Source organism: Dromaius novaehollandiae, chromosome 13 (assembly GCF_036370855.1).
Source record: "Dromaius novaehollandiae isolate bDroNov1 chromosome 13, bDroNov1.hap1, whole genome shotgun sequence".
NCBI lineage: Eukaryota > Metazoa > Chordata > Aves > Casuariiformes > Dromaiidae > Dromaius > Dromaius novaehollandiae.
Window position 1 is genome coordinate 17,960,278 of NC_088110.1, and position 22,058 is coordinate 17,982,335.

A 22,058-nucleotide genomic window follows, 5' to 3' on the forward strand; every position below is an offset into this window, starting at 1 on the left:
CTAATTAAACTACATTAAGAGCTCAAAGAAGCCCTGTCTTCAGCTTGGCCGTGTTTTCATAAATTTGCAAGTGCAACTTCTTCAGGAACTAGTTATAAACATATCTGATAGGCAGATGGCTATGTTTTGCATTACAGACCTCTAATCTAATTGCAAGGCAGGTCAATTTCTTCAGCTATGAACCTGGTACACCAAAGAAGCTGCTTTATTCTGTGTGGCATAAAGGAATCCAGAAGCTGTCTACTGGCTTTCTTCCATCTGCCTTTAGCCTCTGCAAATCTAAAATTTCATACAAGGCTTCAGAAAGCAACTTAGAATAGGATCCAAGAAAGAGGTTTTCTAAGAGTAAGTATTAATGGGCTATTCCTTATGCTAGAAAAAATATCTGGAAAAAAGACGTAGTGAGTTCAAGAGGCAAGCACACAGGATAATAATCTGCACAAAGTAACTGAGAGGAAATAATGGGATTTATGGCTTAGTTCTCTTGGGTGGATTTGAAATCTCATCTGGCCCCATGTGTTAATTTGGCTCAGCATCATAAGGATGTTTATATACCATGGAAAGCGAATGCAAAAAAGCTGTGACAAAATGCAAGATGATTGCTTGGGACACAATTGTCTTACTGTTTTAAATCTATTTCTGGATGATTGGTTATGGAAACAACCCATTTCCCTCAGTATATTACTAAAGAGCTAAAGTTCTTAGGATGAAAGAGTGAAAAAGACATTAAAAACTGAGAATGAAAAACTATAAAATGGGAAAAATTTATTCACAACAATCATGATGCATCAAAACCCAGCATTATATCTCCCAGATACTGAACTGCTCATACAAATGGAATGAGTAGCTACTTGGTATCCCCAGCTGTGCACAGAATCATGGGAGAATATTGAGTAACTGGCAAACACTTAAGTCTCTAATTGCCAAACAAAGGGGATTTGAAAGACTGAAACAAATGGTGTTGCATGGTAGCATTGTCAATACAAAAAGGCTTATAAAGAGATGACAGTGGTGTGTGAAATTAAAGGCAGAGAAATAGCAAAGAACGTGAAAAGAATCTGAAAAAAGGCACTATGAAGGAAGATGCTACATGCCATCAACTTCACTGACTCTTGAAAAAGCTTTTCATAATCTTGACAGAATGAGCTTACAAAAGATAATGGTCAGCTATGAAATATTTGCAAAGATATCATAGTTTTTACACAATGTTTTTAGTTGATAGTATTATGTGAAGGCAACTGAAAAACAAGATGATGGCATATGAAAGTTACAGGAATCTAGCAAAAAGGTATGCTATTTTCACTACTCTAAGTGGATGATAAATTAGTATGTTAAAATAGCAATGGAGGAGGAAAACTATGGAATTTCTTGAACTGACAATGTGAAACCTGAAGATTTACATTTCTCAGTCTCTACCTATGGCATGCAGACAACCCTCCCTTCTGCCCTCCACAATGCAGCTGTCAGAGGTTCTCTTAGAAGTAAAAGAAGATTAAAGGCTGTAAAGTTCCACTAATTTTTTTGAGGGGGGGAGAGAGTTTGAGTTTACCCTAGGCCTGAATCATTCTAACTTCATCAGTTCTATGATTGAAGCCAGACTGAAGCCTTAATACATGCCTAAAGTTAAGAATGGTTTTAGCTACTGCCTTCAACAGGGATAGTCCTAACTGCATGCTTATGTGCTTTACTAAGTTGGATCCCTACTGATTAAAATGAGTTTTTGATGAGCCAATCACAATGAATGTTTTAAAATGGAAGTTGTTTTAGAAGATAATTAAAAGATTTGCTAAAATGAAAACTTAACAGATCTGGAAATGACCAAAACTATCACAGCTGTCTTCCATGAGTAACTTTGTTAGTAAAAGCCAAGATGCTAGAGACTTTCCAGCTTTACCATACAGTGATGCATTTTTAGATTTGTGGCTAGACTGAGTGATCTTCAGCCAGCATATAAGCCCACAGTCTTATATTCTGGTTTCTCTTGATTACCACTGCATCATATCTTCTACAAAGTCATCTCTTTTTCAGTCAGTGCTGGATGGCACTTTCTGAAATGTAAGTTAATAGCAACAAATCAAAGTAAGCTGCCATGTCACATGAGGGCATCACACAATGTTATAAAAGACGGTTCCCTTCTTACTATTAGTTTTATGTCAGTTTTGGCATTCACTCAAATGAAACATGGAAAACACTAGTTAAGGAGCAAAGAATGCTGTTGGCCTTCAGTAATATTTAGTCAAGGTTTTTAGTTTCATTATGACACACTCATGTGAATGGCTGAACATAGCTACAAACACTTGCTGTGCCTACTGTGCCATAAAAACGTATGCATGGCTGTTCCGTATTAATAGGCTTGTAGGATCGCTTTTGCTGACATACAAACTCTTTGCTCTTAGCCAAGGTGCTTCGAGGACAGTTAAAATAAACCTGACTTTTTCTTTTTTCTGGGTACCCTTGTGTATTCAATGCTTTCATTGTTGTTATCAGAGTGAATAGGAAATTAATTCTATTAAGAGTTTGAGGCAAAAAAGAGTATCACTACCAGTCCTACAGTATGTCAAAACTTCAGTTATATGAACACTTCTAGGTTAAATAAGATTGTTTATTAATGAATAATTTTATTGATTGCTTTCAAACAGATGTTTGTAATTGTTTACATCTAATAGTTTTAACTACTATATTTTAAATATTTTTTGCAGTTAAATTTTAGAAATTAATTCCCCTTTTTAAATGAATTATGCCATAGGTTTGATTATCAGTATATATGTTTCTTAAAGCAGATGTAAATTAACTACAGCAGAACTGCATTTGTTTTCAAAAGTTCAGATTCTGATTTTATCAGACCAAAGCCATCATAACAGCCTAAGGGAACCCTGAAACAATGTGTTGCATTAAGTATCTTTTATTTCTTTCAGTAATATCTGTGCAGCCATGAAACTAAATACTCATTGTCCAATTTCTGCTCAGATTAAGGATGACAGATAAGTAATTCAAGTACCTGGACTTGAAAAATCTGAGGCATAATGAATTGGGAATAGAAGCTGTCTGTCAGTGGAAAACTAGCACCTCTGCAGACAGTGGGAGTTGCTTAAATATCTTTAAAAATCCTAGTCTGGATTTCAATGAGGTGGTTTCCAGCAAAATTCCAGATTTGGTCCTATGTGAAAATGTGTAGTTTTACATAAATTGGTATTTCACTTATGACTTTGCATAACAGGAATTTTTTACTTGTTACATTTCATACATATTACAGAAGCAAGACCTGGCTTTGCACTGGGTAAGAATGACAACTAAAAAAGGAAAGTAGAGTTTCAAGACAGTGTTTTGTTGTATTGATGCTGACTGATTTATTTGCCCTTTCAACAACCTTTCGCTAGTATTTAAAAGGGTGCAAAATACAATTTCAGAAATATCAGTGCTGACAACTTACCCTTTTTCAGAATTATTGCTTTTATAGAAACTGCCTAAGGAGGCTTCATGAGAAATCTAAATTATTTTATTAACACTGAAGGATTTACTTGAAAGTAATCCAAAACTAAACATAAGAAGCCTCTAGCATAACATTTTTCCAACTTTCTGTCTTATTTCAATAGTAGCTGCCAAGTACAATGAGCAAGCAATATTTAGTTTTTAGGCTAGCAAAATATACATATGTGTGTGTGTGTATAAAATTAAAAACTGCCAGGCTGGGATATAGGTCATATAAGACTAAAGAAAAAGCAACTACTTGTATTAGAGTATATGTACAGAACAGAAATGTGATGATCCTGAACTGAGTCCTTTTAGGCTTTTGCTTGCAGAAGACTTTAGTTGAAGTAACTGAATAGAGCAGTTCCACAGGCTGCATTTCATGCCATTCATTGCAGCACAAATCAGATCAAATAAAAGTGGTATAGCAAATTACGTAGTGTGATATGCATTAAGGACATAATCCATTGATTCCAATTAAAGAAGGCCTTTTCATGATCTTTAATGGGGATGCAAGGGAATTATGTTGAAAATACATCCTGTTCATTTTTCTGCTACAGCAGAAACTCTCAGAAAGTGAGAGAGAAAATAAAACATGTTAAAAAAAAAAAAGATGTTGAAAGGAAGAAGCTAATGAAATTGCAAGCAAGGACAAGCATTCAAGAAGGAAGGCATTAACCAGGACAAGGACAAGCATTCAAGAAGGAAGGCATTAACCAGGACAAAAGCTGCCATGTGGAATGAATAGATGAGAGCCCTAACATTTGCCCAGGAAGATAACTTGGTGAACGAGGAGAAATTAGAGGTGATGTCATAGGAAGAACAGAAAGATACAGTAGCTGATTAGAGGGAAATTGAGAGCATGCTTTTAGGACGGAAAAATGTGTTGTGAGATGCAAGACGAGGTGGAAATGGTTTTAGCGAGTAAGATGACAAGGGCAAGGAAAGTTTTTATATTATTGCAAGAGGAAGCTTATAAAGAGATTAAAGGTGTAAAATCTTGGTGCTGGAAATGGAAGAAGACCAAACAATACATTTTTAGCAATATGAAAAAGGTAACACTTCTGTTAGGATTGACTGACTTTATGACAGAGCAAGTCCCCCATGGTATTCACATTTGCAACAATATAAACAGGTTCCCAAGATTCACCTTTCCCATCAGCTTCAACAGGCAGTAACTGAGGTACTTTGATGGAGATCTGAGGAAAGAACTGAAAACCCCACAGTCATAATAGAAGCTTTGTTTCCTCCATTGTCTTATGAAACCATGTCCTTACAGAAGGACCAGCACTGAATTGCCTTTTTAGATTATGTGCAAGCCTGCACAGCTAATGCATACTAGCAGTGGTTCTCATTGCAAGCGGAAAACAACCAGAACTGTCCATAAGTAAACAGAAGTAGCAGCAGCAAAATCTAAGCAAGCTCAAACAGTGTCATCTTTGTTAAATAACATTTCCACAAAAGCCAGTGGCAACACTGAAATAGCTGGTTTTATAAAACTGAGATTTAGGGATTAGCTCTTTCTATTTATTTGAACATGGTAATTGCATGGTGTTTTAAAACAGTATTTTTTTTATTTTACCAAAATGCATAGTTCACATTTTTCTTGCATGCTGTTATGGGAAGATGACACTTAGCTTTTTTTAATAGTTGAACATGGCTTTGCAGAACAAAACAGTTAACATCAAACATGGTGATCAGAAAAAAAACTACAGAGGGAAAAATATAGAATACTTTTAAAATACTGCCTCTGTGTGGTATGTATTTTTTTAATAATGTTTTAAGGTCTCAAGTAAATTAGAAAGGTCTCAAGTAAATAGAATAATTCTACAAAGGTAATACAAGTAACTTAAAATCAGATACATGCAGTTCTGTTAACCTATTCCTTTGCAATTCTCACCAATTTCTTTCAATACAGTAAGAATTAATTCAGAAAAATAAATATCCAAGGAGGAATATGGATTTGATTGTTACTGCTGTTACATTGCTAAAATAAAACAGCTGTGATCACATACTCAGATAAAGCCATTGTTCAACAAATATTTTTATTAAACATCTCTGTAGTGATGAGTCCAGCTCCCCAAGAGCAGAGCAGACCACTTCCTGGACCACCCATTGCTCCCTAGGTGAAACAGCGCATCCAGCTTTGTCTTTTCTTTGGTGGGGGGCGGGGGGACAGAATTGAAGGGGCAGGAACTTTACCAGACACAGTGGATAATATGGTAGATCTGGAACAATTCATGTTTGCTCACTGACATATTAAACTACAACAACTATATTTTAACATTCAAGTAAATAGACAGCATTTTTTTTGTTCCAAATAATTAATCTGACCATTAGCTAATGACAGCAACAGTGTTTCTTACATGGCACTATCCCAAAAATAACAATGACCTCCTCAGCATGAAGGAGAGAATCTCAGAAAATGAAGGTCAGCTGATTACAGAAGAAAACAGGGGGAGGGAAGCGGAGCAGGCACAGAGGAAGGTCAGATGTACAACAGGAGTAGCCAGGAAAATAAATTGGCCAGGGTCACACAGCAAATAAACCATGTGTCAGAGCTGTGAATAAAATCCAGAAGTCCTGATTCCTTGTCTCCATGCTCTATTACTCTAAGGTCCTCTCTCAAAACCACTTTCTAATATAGACAGTTCAGGAGACTGAAACATTTCTTATCTACAAAATAAATGCAGTAGAAAGCATATAAAGGTTTCCTCCCCAAAGCCACCCCCAATACTAAGTTCTGCTCAGAAAAGCTTTATTCAAAAACATTGCACACTTCTGCCAGGTCGGTAATCAAAATGTCTGAGTCTGCATAAGTTGTCTTTTGTCTACTCAGGAACTGGTGTCAGGGTATTTCCCAGAAACATTCAAATTTAAATGAATCTCCTTTTATTGGAGTGTTTCCTTCAAGTTCTGCCATCAGCATGTGTTTGCTAGATGATGTGGGGTGTATTAGAGGAGTTGCAAAAGCAGAAGACCTCTTTGAGAACAACACTTATAAATATCCAGTACTGGTGAAAACTTTGACTGCTTTCTGTTCCAAGACAATAAAAAATGCATCTTCAGACCAAACAGAAAATAGCTAAGAAAAGTATGAAAGTTCAAACTCATGAAAATTCCCATTTGCCATATAATTTACAGGAGTAGACTATAAAAGGTGTGATAAAACCTTAACATTGCAAAATAGTTTCTAATTTCTAATTGAAATATGCACCATTTACCATAGGATGTGCAATGTGTTTTTTTTCCAAACTGCTTTTTAGCAAACCAAGTAAGAAGCTGGTCTAACTAGACTTAATGACAAACAGAACTCATCAAGGATGGCTTCAAATTACTGATTTTAAGCCATTTTCACAGCATATAAATCAAGTTTCCTAATAGCACATCAATCACTGGATACAAGTACTCAGGTTTAAATTAAGACTTTATCAGCCACTTGGAACATGGAGTCCATGTGGGTCAAGTCTTCAATGGTGCAAATCAGAGCAGCTCTCCTGGATTCTATGATTACACAAGTTCAGAAACTGATCTAAATATTCAAGATTCCTGCTTTAAACTTCCTGACTGTATTTGTATTTTGGTGAGATCTGTATGCTTATCAAATGAATAGGAAGTTTCTTAGTCTAGAAAGTTTGTTTCACAGAAAAGTGTATTTTTCTTCCAAGTATTGTCTTCTACGGTAGAGGCTTCCCTCTAGTGGACACTTTCTCTGTTTTATTTGTAAAGTTTTAGTAATTTACTCGAATAGTTGTACAATATATCTAACAGCATGTGTTGGCTTTCTGACTGAAGATAATTAAGAAGAAATGGTTGATGTGAATTAATAACCAGTATCTCTATAGCAATCTGTAAGGACCTTCAAATTTATTGCAGCAGTCTCGAGATGAGTTACTTCAAACTTAAGAAAATGTAGAACATCAACAAAGTAAGAGGCATGTAAGCAGCAAAATCATGTCCTGAGAAAACTACTTACTGACTCAATAGTTCAGGGAATTGATATAAGGATAAGAGCAAGATTTTTCTGTTAACTGGTTGCTATTTGACCAAACTATCCGTGCTGATCTAAGGAATCTCCACTCTGTTTGTACACTTACTGGATCTTTCAGTATCCTGTTTAGAGGAGGGAAATAGATTGATACCTGCTGCTTTGTTTGGTGCTTTGGTTTCCTCAAAACATTTAATTTAAAAAAAAATAGCTCCTACAGGGAACAAATACATACATGTAACTTTTTTGTTCTTTCCTGGGGAAGATGATGATACAATTTACAACTTAGGACCCCTCTTAGGATGTCAACTGGCTACTCTCTCTCTATTTTTGTTATTCAGTAGCACGAACTACTTCCTCACCTTTCACCTGTGAAATCCCAGTATCTTTCTTCAAAGAGTAACAATAAAAACATTCTTTGTGGCAGTAGCTTTCACAACGCAAATCTCAGCCCAATAGTAACTGAGATCACAAACATTTCTTGTCGGCTTCCAAGTAACTTCCAGGTGATAGTGGTATGAGGTTACTGTTAGGGCTCCGTGGAGTTCACTGAGAATCCTAAACTCATTCACACAAACGTGATCTGAGAAATACGCTTCAGATGGTAAGTCGAGGCTTCTTGTACCAGCTTAAAGTTTAATGAAAGTGTATGGTTTTCCCCATGCTACACTCTTCTACTCCCAGTCTCCCAGAGCTTCCAAGATCTACTTTCCATGTGGGATGTCAACCTGACTGATTTCTCATGAATCCTTTCAGGAAATTTTGGAGGCCACACGGTAGCCTGTCCTACATTTTCTGTCTGTGGGGATCTTAGTAGCCCAGACCCAGTTTAGTTACAGGAATTTCCTTCCAGCTGAACAGATGTCAAAATCACAAAACAATGTCACAACAATAGCCTCTTACTGACAGTCTCTCTGAAGAGAAGCTAGCATTTCTAAGGAAATCTAAAAATATTACTGTATATAAAATATGCATGTACATGCACACACCCTCTAGGAATGGACTTAACATGGATCCTGGTCATACAGTCACTGCTCATTTCTAGCTCAGATAATAGTCCCAGTGCACTAAAAGCTCAGAAATAACTAAAGGAAGCAGGAGAGGTTTTCTGCAATCCTTTCTTGAAACAAGATTAAGCAGAGCTTTAGGACTAGGTCTTGTTCAAATCAGATCAAACAGTATGGTGTCTAAAGTGGACAAAGATTTGCAGGGTCCAAAACAAAATTTGTAAAAATGCGAGTGATATGGAATCAAAGCTGCCTCAAGTAACTGCTTCAGGGACTTATAAAACTAATTTACATAACAGAGGTGGTCTTCTCATAAAGACAGAGCCAAAGTGTGCTTGCCACATTTGAGGATATTTTAAGGTGGTCCCTTTAGAGATGAGGCTGCCTAGTGAGTATGATCTACAATCAGGTTTTCCTTTTGTAGATTAAGCATGCCAAAAAAGATGTAATACAAAGAAGAAAAGAATATTAAAAAAAGGATAGAGCACAACAAAAGTTGTGTGCTAAAATCATGTCAGATACGCATGCAATATTTATTAATTCCCTGTAATTTGAGTAACATGCTCAAAAATCAAAAAGAAATAGTGCACCATTAGACTGCTGGAACTTGTAAATGGAGATAATGCCACTAACCCTTTCATTAAGAAAGAGGTTTAAAACAAGTAATCTCACCCATACTGTTGATTTGAGCAAAACTACAAGGAATTCTGTTTAAATGTAGGAAAATACATGAGAGTAAATATACCAATGTGAAATCTATAAATGTCTTTTTTCCTGTAAATAAATTATCTTAAAAACTGATTTAAATCCTAGAACCAGTCTCATAACCCTGTAGCTCTGATAAGTGTGAAATCAGTGACACTGAGAGCAATAGCACAGCACGCAGTAAATGATTCAGATCCCTTGAAGTATCGAACACAAGCTTGGCTCTGCTTCCAGCAAAATCAACCCTTGCACTCAGTGCTTCTGAATATACTGTTCTTCAGACCTTCACCCTATTCCATTCATACCTGCCAATTAAACAACATGCTGCACTCACGTACATGCAAGGGATTCAAGCAAGGGCAGCCAGATCATGTAGCGTGTGTTCAGTCTATCAGGGCTTTCTAAAGCACCGACGGCATTTTGTGGCAGCTAAATTACACTGTGCTGAAAAGCCCAGGAGAGGGCTAAGTGAGCAAAAGGAAATGCACACAAACAAGTCTGGGAGCTGCTATTTTTTTGCTCTTTTCTCCACAAATGCTTTAAAAGGAAATGTCTGCACGAGCTCCTCAGGGGTGCTGCTATTCACCTCTATTTTGTCACTTAAGAATAAGGAAGGGAGAGTATCTGTTCTCAAGCAATTGCCATCATTTGCTTGCTTGTTTCTGTTCACGCTCCCTTTCAAGCTGCGCTTCTGTTGAGAAATTCTGCAGGTTTTTGAACCCACATTTCTACCTGCTAAAAAAGCATGCCTTACACTAGGAATTACTTAGCAAGGCTTCTTTTCACAAGATAGGGAACTTGCATGTTGGGAATATGAGGGAAAATGCTGAGGAGGATGGCATTGCATAAAATACGGCCCAAATATTCTCAAGGCAGTAATAGTTCCCAAATAGTACTACTATTTAACATATCAATGAAGGCTGTGGATATGTTCATTAATCCACTTTGAAAAGTGTTTCCGGATTATCTCAAGTGTTGACAACAATGATCTGAAGAGCGCCTGTGAGATTACAAAAAAACTGAGAAAAACCCTCTTTTCTTAATGTGTTCTCCCCACAACAGAAAACTGAGCTGCTGAATTAAAAAAAATGTACCCAAACTGGTAAGAACATTCTGTAATATGTTGTATGCAACCTGGCTTTAACTCATTTTGTTAGTAGGATCAATTTTTAGAAATCTAAGACTTCAATGTTAATCCTGGATAATACTGCAGTTTGGAACACTAAAATAATCAGATTATAGTGAATGTCAGTGCCATTTGATTCTAAATGATATAGAGTATATTACTGGAACCATCATCTGTTTCTGTGAAAAGATGACCTGGAAGAATGTCAGGCAGTGTTTACCGTGTCTCAACAGCAGCAGACCTCTGCTTCAAGTAATCTTTAAAAATATGACTCTGTTCATTCAAATACTGATTTTTGATTGCAAATCAGCACAAGAATTTTGAAAAGCTTTGGGCTGTACCACAACAATGCAGGTTCAAATATTGTGTAAGAAACTGGTATACAAAACTACCTTCTACATGTATACCACTGAATTGCCATTGTACAAGCAAATATCTGATTTCTATTTTTGATAAAGAAACTGCTACCCTATCTAGCCCTTCCTACTAATTTGATTCATGTTTTTGCACCTCCCTCATTCCCCGTAATCGTTATTCTGATTGGCTGCAGCAGGTCTAGCGCTGACTCTATTTCTGGTTAATCTGATTAAGTAATAACCTGGGATTGTGATGTCAGGGTGTTAGAATAAGGAAGTAATGCTTCCTGTGGGAAGAATGGCAAATTTGACCTACTGGAAGCAGGTCATGATCTGAATGCAAGATGAAAATAGAGCAAGAGAGACTGCAGTAGTAACACTGACTCATTCTCAGATAACATAGTTCAAAGTAAGATCATGGCCTATGGGCTGCAGGTAAGAAAACATGATACAGTCGTGTTTCGTTGGTTATTTTGTTGAGGGGAGCTTTGCGGGGGGGAGGGAGAGATAGCTTCAGAGAAAATAGTAAAACTTTAGGAAAACTAAATAATGAAAAGCCTTGTTTCTTATTATTTACTCAGGAGAAAAGCTGGCTTTCAAAGCAAAAATGTCTTAAAAGACTTAGTTCTTTATAAACTCATCACAGATTATGTATCAGACTTCCACTTTTTTTCATTCTGTTCCAATGAAACAATACTTATTTCTGTATCTCTTTATTCTACATAACTGCTGTAGTTTTAAAGGCAGGGGAAAACCCCAACAAGATAGTTCAAACTAAGAAGCCAACTTCAGTAAATGAGCAACCTATGAGAATTAATTCAAATTAAAAAACTGATTCCTCAAATGGTAAGCTCACATTTTAAAAACTTAATGACTCTGTGATAGTTTAGCAGTCAATTGCTTTATTATAATAGGATGCTGCTGTATTATTTAGTATGCACCATGATACGAACACTTTTACAAGCCTGTAAGGTATATGCAGCATGTTGCTATGGTGATGTGGTGCTCAAATTGATGCAATCCTTAAGGTTCTGTTTACGAACCTTTCAGTAAATCTTTCAAAATTCTTTACACATAGCAACAAACAAGATATTAATGTAGTAGTGAAAATTCTGTTTGTAAAAAAATAATCTGAATGAGCATAGTTAACCAAACAAAAGGGACTGAACTGTATTGTTAGAGCAGCTATAATCAATAATCACCATGCATACCAGTATACATCAAGATTTTTGATTAGTTGTGTTCAATAGCTGTATTAATACGGTCAAAGCTTGGCCCTTACTTAAGCTGAACCAGTTCTGATGCTTCTCACCAAATCCATTAGGAAGCTAAATTCTTTTGCAACACAGCTGACCTTTAACTTGCTATGTCAATGAAATCCCAAACTGTAACTGAAAAAGCAAATCATAAGGCTGAAGTGCATTAAAAAAGGCAGCCATTCCTTGGGCAAACAGTATCATGACTGGAATAAAATAAATTGCTCAAATCAACAGTAACATAGTCATCGCATTAAAATTGCAGTTATGTAGAATGCAATAGAGATGCGAGTCTTGCAAGAAAAAAAAGCTCCTGCATTAGTTTTATCATCAACATGAAGGAGCCAGGTCTCTAATCTGTGTGCACGTTGGCTCTCTGCTGCATAAAAAATAAAGTGATTGTAGAAAATACACAGCATTTCTTTAACTACTGTTTATCATGTAAACTGAGTATTCTTAAAGGCTTTTCCTGCACTCCAGATGAAAAACGATGCTTACATGTTTAAGTAGTCTTAAATAAACATTGTCTTCTAACTTTGAGCAATGCTTCTAATGTCTTATTGTCACTATTTCTTGTTGGTTGAATCCTGTAACCTGTATGTGTATTCTGTCACCACCAGCAATCTTACACAGGCAGAGTGTAGTCCATTTCAAGCTAGTCAAGTGGGTTAATATAACATTCAAAAACTCCAATAAGCAGTTCTGCATTGCACTGGTTTGCTCATAAATGCTATTGTCTAGCCTGATCTTCAACTGATACCACTGTAAGTGCCAATAGCTCTTGCAAGATTAATATAGGACAAACAAACTTAATTTGAAAACAGTTTTTCACCTGAGCTTTCACTTCTTTATTGACTTCAGCCATGAAGAAAATGGTAATTAAAACAGGAAAAATAGCACTCTTGATACACTGAACAGTGCTCAGCTGCAAGAATACTCTGTGAGTCTTCCTTGGGACATCAAGACCTATCGGTTTTGTGTACTTGCAGAATACAGATAGTTCAGACAAGATGAGATTCTGTCTGCAGTGCCTTGTACAACAGTCTTCTGTTTTTTTGAAATCCTTGTTAACACTTGTTTGTCTAGTTTTGTCCTCAAATGAAGCGGGTTATTTGTAGCCAATTTAAAATGAAATGCATTAATTGATTATCTCACTTCATAGCTGCTGTGAGTTTTGCAAGTAATATCCTACTCCTGTTTCCTAAGGTCTGTTTTTCCCTTCTTTCTAAGCAGTCATCTCTCCTATGCCAAAAAAGCAGAATTAAAAACAATTCATCTATCTAAAGAGTTTGCAGGTGTTAATTTTTTTTTTTTTTCCTCACAATACTTCATGCTATTACTGCCTAACTCAGAGCTCCATGCTATTCATTACCAAGCCATGAAATGCTTGGTTCTGGGACTTTAGTAAATCAAAGGATGCTTCTCAGTTGGTAGGAGGGTGTTAAGCTTGCCAAGTCCGAGGGGAAAGATTCAGGATCTCGGCAAGAATGCTGAACACAAGCAAATCATTAAAACTTTGTCTTCTGCTGCAGTAGTCTATTTTGTTGCTAAATAAACAGGCTATATGATATTAGGAACATATGTCACTCTGAACTTGCTTGCCTTGAAGTTAACTGTATCCACATTGTTTCTCCAAGTGTTCTTCCACCAAAGAAACCCGCACAGTGCAGCACACTGAACAGGCTCCTCCTAATTCATAAACTCTCTTATATTTTGAATTATACTGAACTAAGTGCTGTTGAATCCAGCTGGTTTGTAGTTAACCTATTTTGCACTAGCGAAGATGTGACCCAGCTTTGAATTTTTTTTTTCCTTTCAGTTAGTCCCATATTTCTTTAACAATAGCAGGACAATATCAGATGTGAAGAGATCTCAGTAATGAATTTCAGGTGTTTCCTAATTAATTTCTAATACCTACATGTCAACACTCTCATTCACAATTGTTTCTTCTGGATTATACTTTCCTTGCCTGCTTTTGTTCTACCAGTTCACAAAGGAACAAGGAGTGAAGCATCTATTATCTTCTTGAAGGGTGGTAGAATCCCAGGATGCAGCTTCCTTTAAACAGATGTGTTTGGGGCCAACAGATGAATCTAAGAGAATCCCAAATGGGAGATGCATAACTTTCAGATATCCTGACACCCCTGAGTCCAACAGCCTGGAGTCAGCATGTTTAGGAAAGACCCATAATCCTAAACCCTGATGGCAAAAGGGTTAAGGCCCTGATCTGGGGAAATTAAGTACGGCATACCTCTGTCAAAAGTTCAGTTGTGAATTCTGCCTCTGCCTCCAATGTTCAACACTTAGGGGACAGAGCTGTTTCTTTCACACAATGAAAATGAAGGCCTGCATCCTAAGTTTATCTGCTGATTAGAAAACCAGCCATAATCCCAAATTACCTGACAGGAGTATCCAAGCAGGAACTGAACTCCAAGCCTACCACATAGGCAAGAAACTTTTTTCTGCAGAAAGGGAAATGGAGAACACAGGCACCCTTTTAATTTTAACCAGTTGATGGCAGTTGAGGCCATCTCCTATGACTACTGGGGTGGAACAGGAACCCACCCCTTCACATTTCAGATAAGCATATTAGGTACTGAATCATCCAGCATAAGAGTAGAAGATACCTCATTCTTGTTCTTTGTTTTTGCCTTCTTGTTTCTCTTTGAGGAGAAGGAGAACTGGGCATTGTATGAGCACATTCTAGTGCTCAAAGATCTTGCTTTGTCAGAGACTCTGCTAGGGTATACCTAGACTGTAGTCACCCTGGAGCTGAAGAACCAAGCTGTTCTGCAGCACTGTGAGATGTGTTATTTATACCACATTCACCTACCTAAAGAACATAGTTGTCTCTCTCCCAGGACATGTACCAAATGTGATTCTATAACAGTTAAAACAGGCTTGGGTTGTTATGATGTGGGAACTTTACTGCCCCAGCAAAAATTGAAAGGTATAGAAGAGTCTGGAAAACAATTTTTATTAATGCTTTATATCACTGTGTACATATGTTTCCCTGAAGTTTCCCTGAAAAAGATGAGTTCATCAGTCATATGATTTTACTAGCCTGTTTCACATGTGGGGTGCAGTTTAGTATGTTCAAGTAAGTTTTATTTAAATCTATGTTATTAATCTTAAGGATTATTAACTTTGGCTACTGACAGCTTCGCTGTTGACACTTTATAATATTCCTGATACTTCAGGAAGATAACCTGTTACGTCCTGACTTCTCTGCTTTCAGGAATACATTAATTCTCCTACTTGTGTTCATGGGGAAATCAATTTCAAAGCCATTTCTTAGCCCAGTTAATTACTGGGCATCTCCATGTGCAGTGTAGCTGTTTACTGATTCTACACGTATATAGAACTACACTGAGAGGTTCTGAACTTCCTGTTTACAGTCAGCTCTAGTAATAGGAGATGGAAGTGTTGAGCTCCTAATTTGCACTATGACAGAACAAGTAACAGGTTGGAAAAGTATAATTAGGATAATGTTTAATCTTGGTTCTGCTTCTTATGCGATGGAGAACTGAGGGAATAGAGTGAAGGAATGCAGAGAATAACTTTGTCAGCCCTGCACACAAGGCAGATTTCCTTCTCTGTGATTAAACTGTGGGTGCTCTGAAAGGGCTGCTTCTGTACATTCCCCATTTCTGATGTAGTAGGTAGGCATTTGCCAATGTACTGAAGAGGAATCTGCTACAAGGGTGAAGAAAATAGGATTATCAATAATTGCCAATGATCTGGGAGCAAAACAAAAAAAAAGACTTAAAGATCCTCTGATTATATAGAAAGTGGTCATCAAAGGTCACATTTCCCACTCTCACTTGTAGTCCCCATTCTTAAAGAAATAATTAAATTTTCTTTTGTGTCTCTCTAGAACCAAAAAGCTGAATTTATGAAACATCATACCAGAAAGTTCAAAAACTCTCAAATAGATATATTTTACTGTTACACTCTCTCCTTTTCTTTAAGGGAGAGGAAAGAACACAGTCTTCTTTATTTCCACAACTAATACTCTGTCACAAAAGCTTCTTATCACATTGATAGAAAAGAATTACTGTCTGCTCATTGTAGTGGTCTCAACACCTCAGTTACATTTATACATGGGGAAACTCACAGGGTTTCTTTGTTTCAGCCTGGCTTTGTAAGACGCTCGGTCAAAACAAAGATGGTGGCTGGTCCTACGCCATTCATTACTTCTCTTTAGTGACATTTTTTTGTACTGTTTTCTGCCTCTAGGTGACTTATTAGAAGTTGTGGCGAAGCTTGGCCTCCAAAGCAGGCCATTACTGTGGAGGATGTGGAGGAGACAAAGTTGTGACTGACAGCTAGTTTACTAATACAGAGTTCACAACTTTTCCTCCACAGTGTCAGAGGCTGCAAGTTTTTTTCCTGTATGGCTGTCTTTGTTCTTGAAGAGCTATTTCCCTTTCACTTTCAGATAAAAGATGAAGAAAGTGGCTATAATAAAAATCTGTTTTGCATTCCCAAGCATTATGAAGAAGATCTAGAAAGAGTCTTCATTCCTCATGGACTTATCCTGGACAGGTATGGGGGTACTAAACAAAGAGCAGTGGCAGTGATGCCAACGGCCCCGGTTGCCCTCCAAAGAAAAAGACTGATACACTACACATCGACCAACACCTCCCTCATGGAAGCTGTGAGGAACAGGGAAACGCTGCAGCTATAAAACTGAAGTTTAGCTCTGGAGTTTAATGCAAGAGGACTTTTATGGAGAGGACTTCTCTACAACCCCAGTTAGGTTTCCAAGTCATCTCAAATAGTTTTAAGCCTTCCTATTCTGCATTGTTTAGATATATCGTTTAAACCAGCCATACGTCAAGTGAGTAAGTGTCATCCTGTGAACTTAGCTGCCGATATGCAACTAACTTTCTTGTGTCTTCACGTGGTCACAAGTTGCTGGTTAAAAAATTCAACAGCAAGATCAGAATTTTAACTTCAGCATTGTTGTATGGACAAACAAATATGACATATAAAACATTTTATAAGATTTGTGATTTGTTTTTTCTTCCAGGACAGAACGTTTGGCAAGAGATATCATGCAAGATATGGGAAGTCATCACATTGTTGCACTCTGTGTCCTTAAAGGAGGCTATAAATTCTTTGCTGATTTGCTAGACCATATAAAAGTACTAAATCAAAATGGTGATAAATCTGTGCCTATTACTGTGGATTTTGTTAGAATAAAAGGCTACTGTGTAAGTAACTTTCTTTTCCTTGGAAAATTGACTCTCCCCATATATTGACATTCTGAATCCTGTTAGTTTACATGAAAACCACACGAAATTGAGTTTAGCAAATATCCTGTTCAAAGCAACTTAATTTATTACGTATTGAAAGGCAACTGATTTACTGCCCTGCCCAAAGGATCAAATGAGTACAGCCAAACACTTAAAGTGAGAAAGCAAGGGCTGGGTTCAGGTCTCCAAAGTCCTGCTCTCTAGCCCAAAGTTTCTGTACAGGTTCTACTCTAACCGTTCTTACCATGGGACTCTTTGGTGGGAGCAAGTATGGAGAGGAGCTCAGCATTAGAGATTTGTTTAAGGTCTCCCTCTGCATTATTTCTTTTTCTTACAGATAATGATGGCGAGATTTGTTTCTGTAATCTGTGTGTTGGAGGAAAGGTATTTTTCACCTGAGCCAACCCTAGCTCGCCCAAGCCAACTACTGTAAAGCAATTCTGTGATTTACAGTTATCTTGTTCTCTATATTTTATCTTCACCACTCTTTGAATACCTAAGCTCTGTGCATTGATCAAAATTTATCCCGTGCTAAATACAACAGTTTACAACATCCTATCTATAAAAGTTTCATGGAATTCTAAAACAAATCAGTGGTAACAAAAATAGGTGAAAGCAATGATGTTGATTCTAGAAATTTGAATACACTTTTGCTCAGAAGCTCAAACATCTGTCTGGGATACTTTCGTCTCTTGCTTTCCACTGCGTAAAAGCTCTTTTACTGAAAGAACACTGCATAAAGCTGCAAGTGTCATTTGATAGGTGAATAGCAACGGCACCACAACATTCCTGATAAATACAAGGTAATACTTCTGAACATATCTTGTTTGACTTCTCTCCCATTTCCTTCTAGAGTGATTCACCTACAGAAGAAATCAGTATCATTGGAGAAGAACTGTCTACATTAAATGGGAAGGTATGAATTAGCCTCTTTAGCTTTTAAGGGGAAAGAACAGTTCTTACACATTCTTCAGGAAGTTCTTCCGCATTAGGATTTTGATTCTACATATTTACAGCCACTTAGAGCTAGTTTAAGATACCATGCCTTGAAATGGAGAATTATTCCCACTGATCTCAGTGAAAACATAATGGAATCAGTACTGATTGCTTCTAAAAATCCTACTCTATGTTTTATCCCCCAAACACCAGAAATGAACCACATTAAACTGACTTACGAAACATGTTTTTTTCAAATGTTATTGCTATGCGTATCATAATACTACATAAAACCTGATATAGGTGGTTTTCTCACAATATTTTATGCTTCTATAAATACTTTCAGAAAGACTCTTCAGAAAGCACTAAAATAATGTAAGTAGTTAAGTGACAAACTCCTTTGAAAACGAATTGTAACTTATTTGTAACTGAACTTTATAGAGCAAACTTTTTTCCTAGCTGTGTAATTCAGTGAATGTTACCATTAAAATGTTTTTTTTCTCTCCCTGAATAATCTTTTCCAGAATGTGTTAGTAGTAGAGGTGAGTAGAGATTTTGATTTTTTTCCACTTAGCAGGTTAATGTTTTTTGTTCATAAAATAACACTTGATCATGTCAGCTAAAGTATGCATGTCATGTTATTGCACTACTGATGCCTCTGATTGCTTTATACACTGTAAGTTACACTGACAGTCTGTTTTTTCTTTCAGACTTATAAAATGTATTTTTTTCTTTTTATCTCTTTGAGGACATTATTGAGACTGGCAGAACAATGAAGGCGCTACTTTCAAAACTAAAAGACTACAAACCAAAGATGGTAAAGGTAGTAAGGTATGATGATATGGCCACTGACTAACGTTTCATAATGAGAAAATACCAGAATCATTTAGGTGAACAGTCAGAGTATCCTGCCTTTTTTTCTTTTTTGACATCTGGGGGAAGAGGAAGTAAAAGCAGGGAACAATACTCCCTCCCTCCCTATTCCCCCAAAATCTTTACATGCCACTTGGGCTTATCTGCCTATCTGTGCTATGTTAGTTTACTGATACATGACTACATGAAAAAATAATGTTTTTTTGATACAGAATTGAAGAGAATTACGTCTAAGACAATAAAAGGAGTCACATGGAGCTTCAGGATGAAACTAGATAAGACCCTTAGCTTCTTCCTCAACTATAAAGGCAAAAACTACTTCTTTCTGGTAAATTAAAACAATGAGATTATTCTAACTGCATGATTGTAGAAGCTTAAGGGGAGAGGTGGGAGAAATGAAATCTACAGCTTGGAGCAAGTTATATTTTAAAAATCATGACTCTCTCTCTTCTGTCTTACAGCTTGCTCATTAAAAGGACACATCAAAGCTCAGGCTACAGACCAGACTGTAAGTATTGCATATTTCTAGTTGTCCAAAGTAAGATCTCAGAATTTCACTTCATGCAATAAGCCTGGACAGTAAGATGTGCGTGTCAGGAAGGCCAAAAGAAACGGGGAGAAAATATGTAAAAACTTGTAAACTGACCACCAGCTAGCCCATACTGAAACCTCACAACCACCTTCTTTTTTGTTTGTTCTGAGTGTAGGTTTAGCTATTTGTATCTGGATACCTGAACTAGAATCAAACTTTTTACCTTCTGATTGCTTGGCTTTGACCCTAGTAGGCATTTGTTTTGACTCTGGTTTAAATATAACCTGTTTTCAAACTGTAAATCCCATTTTAATTCAGATTTACTCCGGAAAGAGAAATAAGACTGTAATTCAATTTCTGAACTCACTTTCAAATTCAAAACTAACCCACTCTCAAAAACAAATGCAATACTGATACTAAGATAGAGTTGTGACCTAGTTTTTAGATGTATCTCATGAGAGGGACAGCAGAACATAAGACTATTGATGTGGGTGCATTACTCCACAAGTAAAACCTCCCTCTTTGCTCCCCTCTCCCAAGGCTATCTCATAAGTAAGTTTAATGTATTTTTAAGAAATAAAACAATTCACTTAAAAGGTCACTAACATTTTAGTTATATTATTAACTGATGGGGATGGTGTGGATTTTAATCTGTGTCATCAGTTTACAGCTCTGATTCTTAAAGGTGCTAAGCATGATAAATACTTGAAAGCAGATGAAGTATCTGTTAAGCACTGCTTTTATGTAGCTGAAGACAACCTATGTACTTAAAAGCTATTTATACCATTCAAGTATAAAAAGACTTGGATTTTGTTACAGATACAGGTTTTGAAATTCCAGATAAATTTGTGGTTGGATATGCTCTTGACTATAATGAATACTTCAGAGATCTAAATGTAAGTACATACATGTGTGCCTTAACTGTTAGATACATGACTACCATCACAAGTAACTAGCAAGAATGCTAGCTTATCCTAGGGAGCTTCTGGATAACAAAACTTTAAACCTGACTAAACATTTCTTTTAAAAGGGCAAAAATGTTATTAATGTGATGAGGTAATAATTTAATGTACATGCATAACAACTCGTACCTGCCTTACCTTTCTATGAATCTACTCCAAAAGCACTGTTGCTCAGCTTTGCTGTACAGTATTCCAAATCCTTCAGGATGGCTGGCAGGATATAATCTGCTGGCCCCAGCTGAAAAGAAATGAACTTGTAATTTGGCTTTGATTCCACGTTTGTCCGTCTTAGTGAAATCCTATGCTGCTCTTTTCTAGCAGAGTTTTTAAAATGCCACACACACTGGACTGTGTGTGAAGGTTTTTCCCTACTCTGTAGAACATGTCCATCAAGCCCTTTTTCCCTTTGTTCCCTTATAGCCACTTTAGGCTGAAGTGAACATTAGACTTGCTCAGAAAGATCCTAAGTGATGCAAATAGCAGATTTTTTTTTCTCTCGTTCTAAAAGGCATTTTCTTAAATCTGGCTAAGTGAAAAGTCTCTCAGTTGAAGCTATTTTTAACATGACAAACCTGTTCTCTAAAAGACATAAACTTTACCTGTGCTATTGTAAAGCAATGTAAAGAAGGACATGATAAATGAACAAACCTGACCTCTTCCAGAATACACAACTTCTCTATAAATTTTAGATGAAGTTGGAAGAAATATTAACAGCTCAATTTCACTGTAAGTAGTAAAAATGACAAAGTAGTGGTGTTTTGGTGTGTGCTCCTTCCAATCCTAGGAATATTACTGAAAAACATTCTTGCATTACCTTTGAAGGTAAAGATTGGCTAAAGTTTTGTTTGTTTGTTTTTTAGCACATCTGCATTCTGAAAGAGAAAGCCAAAGAGAGATATAAAATCTGATCACATCTGATCACACCACATCTGGAGTATCAGCCCACTGTCATGTACAGCTGTGTGGATGAATGATGAGAAGTAATTTCCTACTAATCATATTCATTTCACTGCAGAACTGCAACATTCTTTTAAAGACAGTTCTTTGTATATTTTTTCCTATAACGATGAAAATAATGTTTTGTAAAACAGTATAACAAGAGTATAACTTCTCTTCAAGTTTTACTGAAACCGGAACAGACCACTGGCTATAAAATGTGTATTATATTGTATATTATATCCCACTGGAATCGCAGGGGACAGAGCCAGAACACATATATGTGTATACAGTTATGTTTGGGTTTTAGTTACTGTATATAGTAACACACCATGTGTATTGTATATAAACTGCAGTTATTTCTATATGTGTGCATGTATATGTAAATATATAGATAGGTAAATATGTACTTTATATGATAGATAGGCTGCACAAGTATTTTAAGGGCTCAAGGTTGAGTCTACCCTACAGCCTGCTTACCATATGCAGAACAGATCCTGATATTCTAGTTTACTTAACACAGTGAAAAAAGTAAACTTGAAGGTAATTAAAACTAGATTAGTGCTTCTATATTCCATGTAACTTTTTTTTTTTGTTGAGGTGAGGGTTCATACTGATCACACCTTTGTGAGAAATATTACTTGAAATACAG

The 22,058-nt window shown here is 36.6% G+C and overlaps 2 protein-coding genes across 2 annotated transcripts in view; one reads left to right on the plus strand and one right to left on the minus strand.

The window, feature by feature from the left end:
- The window catches only part of ADAMTS18 (ADAM metallopeptidase with thrombospondin type 1 motif 18), a 205,609-nt gene extending 184,724 nt beyond the window's left edge, over positions 1–20,885 (minus strand). The window contains exon 1 of the mRNA XM_064519722.1: positions 20,609–20,885. The gene's annotated coding sequence lies outside the window, so the exon portion shown is untranslated. The remainder of the gene's footprint in view (positions 1–20,608) is intronic.
- On the plus strand, positions 11,068–21,976 carry LOC112987667 (hypoxanthine-guanine phosphoribosyltransferase-like). The gene is made up of 9 exons (XM_026107652.2): positions 11,068–11,085; positions 16,348–16,454; positions 16,942–17,125; positions 18,021–18,083; positions 18,628–18,645; positions 18,852–18,934; positions 19,438–19,484; positions 20,328–20,404; positions 21,331–21,976. Exons 1-9 carry the CDS (start codon positions 11,068–11,070, stop codon positions 21,376–21,378), a joined length of 645 nt encoding a protein of 214 aa, XP_025963437.2. The 3' UTR covers positions 21,379–21,976.
- The last annotated feature ends 82 nt before the right edge of the window (positions 21,977–22,058 follow it).

Excerpts from the sequence above, each read along its gene's own strand:
- LOC112987667 (XM_026107652.2), top strand. Across the intron at positions 18,935-19,437 it reads AAGATGGTAAAGGTAGTAAG|CTTGCTCATTAAAAGGACAC; the intron begins GTATGATGATAT and ends TCTGTCTTACAG. Across the intron at positions 19,485-20,327 it reads CTCAGGCTACAGACCAGACT|ATACAGGTTTTGAAATTCCA; the intron begins GTAAGTATTGCA and ends ATTTTGTTACAG.